The 5,599-nt window shown below is 38.8% G+C and overlaps 1 protein-coding gene across 3 annotated transcripts; it reads left to right on the top strand.

Moving 5' to 3' along the window:
• The first annotated feature begins 2,000 nt into the window (after nucleotides 1–2,000).
• LOC132187593 (floral homeotic protein APETALA 2) lies at nucleotides 2,001–5,089 on the top strand. 3 transcript variants are annotated; one of them, XM_059601949.1, is made up of 10 exons: nucleotides 2,001–2,990; nucleotides 3,123–3,148; nucleotides 3,290–3,320; nucleotides 3,430–3,517; nucleotides 3,678–3,823; nucleotides 3,908–3,952; nucleotides 4,047–4,138; nucleotides 4,228–4,385; nucleotides 4,500–4,694; nucleotides 4,804–5,089. In XM_059601949.1, exons 1-10 carry the CDS (start codon nucleotides 2,467–2,469, stop codon nucleotides 4,993–4,995), a joined length of 1,497 nt encoding a protein of 498 aa, XP_059457932.1. In that variant the 5' UTR covers nucleotides 2,001–2,466; the 3' UTR covers nucleotides 4,996–5,089. The 3 variants fall into 3 exon arrangements, with proteins under 3 accessions (XP_059457932.1, XP_059457933.1, XP_059457931.1); XM_059601950.1 differs by having other exon boundaries at nucleotides 2,003–2,990; nucleotides 3,678–3,787; nucleotides 4,798–5,089; XM_059601948.1 differs by having other exon boundaries at nucleotides 2,004–2,990; nucleotides 4,798–5,089.
• The last annotated feature ends 510 nt before the right edge of the window (nucleotides 5,090–5,599 follow it).

Genomic DNA, 5,599 nt, shown 5'->3' on the forward strand with positions numbered 1-5,599 from the left:
GAGAGGTGGGCCTGGGCTTTTGTATAATATTGATTGAGAAGAAGAGGAAGAGGAGGAGAGAGAGAGGGTGGAGGCCCACATGGAGGTACTGTTTCCACTTGAGGAAAAGTACCTATTGAAAGCATAGCCTCGTCCCACTTCCATTATTAGAAGGTTTTGGTTTTTAGAATTGCAATGCACCCTCCACTCCATAGAAAGTTTTGTGGTAGGGGATGGGATGGGATGGGAGAGAGAGAGAGAGTGAATTTTTTGTTTTTGTTTTTGTTTTTTTGTTTTTTTTTTTTTGAGGATTAGACAGAATAGACGCACTTTGGGTTGGGCCTGTTGGGGAATTTGCCTGGTGCGGGGGTGACGTGGCCACCTTTTGTTGACCCTCCTTCTGTGGGGTCCACTTTCAGACGATATTTTGTTTTTATTTTATTATTATTATTATTATTATTATTTGTTTATTTGTTTATTATTTTTTTTGTTTGTGTTAATAATGGTTGGTAATAAAATATGGGATGATGATGTCAAGCATGATGATATCTGTTAATCTACGAATCTATCTATCAATCCATCCCCCATTGTTTTTTAAGCTTCAGCAATTAAGTCAGATGTCAGACCCACGCTCACCTATTCAACATTCACACCACGCTCCTCTTTTTTTTTTTTTTTAATACAAATATATTGCATATCTTTCTCTTTTTCAGTAAGGAATCGTTTTCCAAGCAGCATTCTAATATTGGAACAATGTTGAAGCTCATATTTTGTGTTTTTTAGAATATCAATAAGACATAGTATAAACGTTAAAGAAGTTCTGAATTTCTTATTAAAGAAAATTGTTTATTAATAGAAAGAAAGGAGTTTAACTGAATTGGGAGAAATAGAAAAAGATAGGGAGAATGGAATGCCAAATTGGTTTGTAAGAACCAACTTCTAAGAACAAATAGGATTGAATGATGAATTTGTCTATTTCTTCTCGTAAGAAAATTGATAACAGATAAAAATCAAACAATTCTCGTTGAAAAAACATGTATTATTATAAAAAAAATATATATATAAAAATCGTACACATTTCACTTTTGAATACTGACATGTAGAAAATTTTCAACTGGCAGGAAATTTGTGTCAAAAAGTTAAAGTAATAATCAATGAAATCAAATGTTGAAGTCGGAATTTTCTGCTGTGAAATGATGACATTAAAAAGCAGGTAGACAGCACGCGCCAAAAAGTGGGAGTGGTAAGGGAACAAAGGGTCATAAATACGAGGTACAGCATAGGAAGGCCATTGGTCGCAAGAAGAACGAAAGAGGTAAAGGTGGCCCTCTTCCCGTACTCTTGGATTGGACTTTTCTGGAAAGAGTTTCCTTTTCCTACTATTATTCCATTTCCCCTTTTCTAATTCCAAAACCCTCTATCTCTCTCTCTCTTGCTGCCCTGGCCTTTGAGTCACAATAATTCTACACCACTTCTGCCCATATTGCCCCTCTCTCGAGCCTTTTAATTTTTACTGCTCTCTTTCACATGGTGAAACTTGAGAAATTTTAATAAAATGAAAAAAGCAAGCACAAAAAGAATTGTTGGGGATGGAGATGACTTGTGACGTGAATTGATTCATAATTACTTCCGTTGCTAATAAAGGTAATTGAGTAATTAGCCATCTACGTTAGTCCTTGTGCTGTCCGCTTCCATTAGTGGGTAATTTAGGGAGAGAGAAAGAGAGAGAGCGCATGCTTTTCGATTTGGTTAACGTGGGAAAGTTGTATAAGGAAAGAGATGGTTCTTTCTTTTTATTTCTTTCCCATTTTCTCATCTACCAATAAGAAAAAATAAAAAATAAAAAATAAAAAGATCATCACTTATCGTTGTCCTAATCAACGAGAACAGTAAAAGGTCGTACAAGGGTTTAAATAAAGTAGGGTTAAGCAAAGTAAAAGAAGCCCAAGATATTGATACAAATGAATTTATGAAAATGATTGAAAAAAGAAAATTGATAAAATGGCAGTAGTAGACGGAGAGAGAGAGAGTGAATAATGAGTCATTGAAAAGAAGAGGAAGAGAAGCAAGTGGTTAGAGAGAGAGAGAGAGGGGTGGGATGCTTTCGGCTGAGCTTGCTCAATCTGGCCTCGTCTATGCTGTATTGGGGAGTTAAGACTCTCTTGGAACATCTCTCTCTCTCTCTCTCTCTCCTTTGTACTAGGTTTCATTTCTTTCCTTCATAACTCTCTTCTTCTTTACCTTCACTTCTTCTTCCCCACAACACTTCTTCTTTTCTCCCCTTCCTCTTTGCTGAGGAAGAAAGAGAGAATTTATTTATTTATTTATTTTTGTTCATTTTTGGGACCAAACGCACCTACCCATATATTTATGTTGTGGTTTTTATGTGAGAATAATAAAACAATAAGGTCCTTAGCTAAAAGGGAAGAGTAGAAATCTTGTGCTCTGCGGAGATCACAGCGAGGACAAGGAGAAAAGGAAAAAAAAATGTGGGATCTCAATGACTCGCCTGATCAGAGACGGGACGACGAATCCGAAGGATGCTCTTCGCAGAAGACCTCGTTTGATGGAGACGATGACAAGGGAAAACGGGTCGGATCCGTCTCGAATTCGAGCTCATCCGCGGTGGTCATCGAGGACGGATCCGACGACGATCAGGACTGTGACCCAGGGAGGGTGATCAAACGCCCCACCAACAGCAAGTTGTTCGGGTTCTCGTTCACCGAGAATGGCTCGCCACCGGTGGTGACCCGGCAGTTCTTCCCGGTGGACGAGTCTGAAACGGGAGCCACGTCAGGTGCCGCCGGCGGCCCCACTGCCTCTGCTGGTGCGTTCCCTCGGGCTCACTGGGTCGGCGTCAAGTTTTGCCAATCCGATTCGCTTAGCCCCGGAAAATCGGTTGAGGTCTCGCAGCCCCTGAAGAAGAGCCGCCGTGGCCCGAGGTCGAGGAGCTCGCAGTATCGCGGCGTTACGTTTTACCGGAGAACCGGCCGGTGGGAGTCTCACATATGGTTAGTCTTCTTATTCATGTGATCCATAAATTTCTTTTTCTGGGTGTGTGGTTTCTATTTTTGGAAATCGATTAGCAACTCATAATTTCGTGTTTTGTTTCCTTTGTTTTTTTTTTTGGGTGCTTAATGCAGGGATTGTGGAAAGCAAGTTTATCTGGGTAAGACTATTTTTATGATTATGGTATTTTCTTCTTTTGTCCAAAAAAAAAAAAAAAAAATTGTTGAGAGGATATGTATGGGAAAATTTTCTTTTGTGCTGATGAGATGGTTGGGTTGCTTTGGAATAAATGTGTATGCAGGTGGATTTGACACTGCACATGCAGCTGCTCGGTGAGCTCTTGCTTCTTCCCCCTCTTTTTTACCTCTCTTTTAACTTGAAAGCGAATAAAATTTCTCTGAAAAATGTGAGATTGAAAGAGGAAAGAAAATCTGTGTGCAGTGCATATGATAGGGCAGCCATCAAGTTCCGGGGAGTGGAGGCAGACATCAATTTCAGCATTGAAGACTATGAGGAAGACTTGAAACAGGTGTGTGTGAGAGATTTCTGCGCTGCTTATTAAATTATGTTATCTTCAACAGTGTTACTTTATCCCCTACAGTTCAATCTCTGATATGCAGAATTGCTTTCTTCTTTTCTGTTTTTGGATATTGAAATATATCATTTACAAATGGAAGTGTCTGTAATAGATGAGCAATCTCACCAAGGAAGAGTTTGTCCACGTACTTCGCCGACAAAGCACCGGATTTCCTAGAGGAAGCTCCAAGTTTCGTGGGGTAACCTTGCACAAGTGTGGAAGGTGGGAGGCACGAATGGGCCAATTTTTAGGCAAAAAGTATACCTTATCTTCCCATATATCTCTTCACTTCATTTTCTTTTCCAATTGCCATTTTCTCAATCTTAATCTGGTTTTACACAGATACGTTTATTTGGGTTTGTTCGACACCGAGATTGAAGCGGCAAGGTGTGCTTAATTATTTTTTTCATTCTTCCTTGGATTATATTTACACCACTCTCATGTTTGGTTTGATTTTAAAGCTTCTTGTAAATTCTGATAGGGCTTACGATAAAGCTGCAATTAAGTGCAACGGAAAAGACGCTGTCACCAACTTTGATCCAAGCATCTACGAGAACGAGCTCAACTCTACTGGTAATTAAGTAAATATAATTAACTTAATAAAACCTGGATGAGTTTTGGCAGTGCGCGCGGCAGCTGTTTCATACAGAAATATTGTGCAGAATCTTCAGGTAATGCTGCAGACCACAATCTGGATTTGAGTTTGGGCAATTCAATCCCAAAGCAAAACAGCTTGGCGTTGGGGAATGATTCTTGCAATGCGGCTCCCATGCCATTAATCGAAGCTGATTGGCAAAATCGAGGATTATTTAGGCCTAAGGTTGTTCATTTATCTATCTATGTATCCAAATTGAATTTTATTTCTTTTCAATTGCTGCAAATATGTAAATTAATTATCCAGTCATCAATCTCTACGTTTTCATGTTATAAACAGGAAGTGTGTGGAGTTGAGGGGGATGCACACAGAAGAGATGGGTACAGCGAATCTGAAACCATGCAGCTTCTAGCTCGATCTAACCTTCAATCTCCATCTTCCAACGAAATGCAAAGATGTGGGCAAGGGCAATTCATCAGAAGGCCTGGAGACACCCAGACGCTTCCCAGTTTTCCCCCACCACCCAATTATCATGTGGGTATATATATATATAGCTTAAATTAAGCTCTCATTTTTACTATTCAAAACGCTATTATTTAGTAAACTGATAAATAACGTGAATTTTACAAATGGATAGGTTCAGTATCAGAGCAGCAGCAATGGAGGCCGAATTGGAGGAGATCTTTCATTGTCTATAAATGAGCAACAATGGCAGTCCGGTCCTCCCCAATTGTTTGCAGCTGCTGCAGCATCATCAGGATTCCCACCGCAGATTAGACCCCCCCAGTATTGGCCGCACCAAAATGGGTTCCATTCTCTCATGAGACCCTCCTGACCAATTTCGTTTCAAATTGTTTACTAATTTTCCAATATCTTTACCAACATTTTTGTAAGCATGTAAAGATAAAATATTTTCTCTCTTATTTTCAGTTGGTTTCCAACCCTCTATTGAAAAAGATAACCATACTTGTTGTATAGAGAAAAAGGAACCAAAATTCCAACTCTCTTGGGAAAATTAATGTTGGTCGTGGGTCAAACGAACAAAGCAAAAATGCAATATCAACTACATATTCTGCTCTCTCACTATATATATACATCTTTGACGCATTAATTGACGTGAAATTATTAGAAGCTAGCAAATGGTTAAAAAATATTTTTACTTCAATTATTTAATTAATTATAAATTGTACATTGTTCATTGTTGTAGTATACATTTATTATTGCACCTATTTTTTTTTTTTGGGAAGAAATTACTTACCCTATTCAATATATTACCTCATGGAGTAATGTTTTATTTTTTATTTTTTGTTTGTGAAATTTGTTTGCCGGGCTCTTTTACTAGTAGAGCAGCATCTTTTTAGGTTTGGCCGGTGAAAATGCTTAGGGAACTGGTTCTGTGCTTCCCTAATGGAGTAAGGTGACACGCCTATAATTGAGAG

The sequence above is a fragment of the Corylus avellana genome, chromosome ca7 (genome assembly GCF_901000735.1).
Source record: "Corylus avellana chromosome ca7, CavTom2PMs-1.0".
NCBI lineage: Eukaryota > Viridiplantae > Streptophyta > Magnoliopsida > Fagales > Betulaceae > Corylus > Corylus avellana.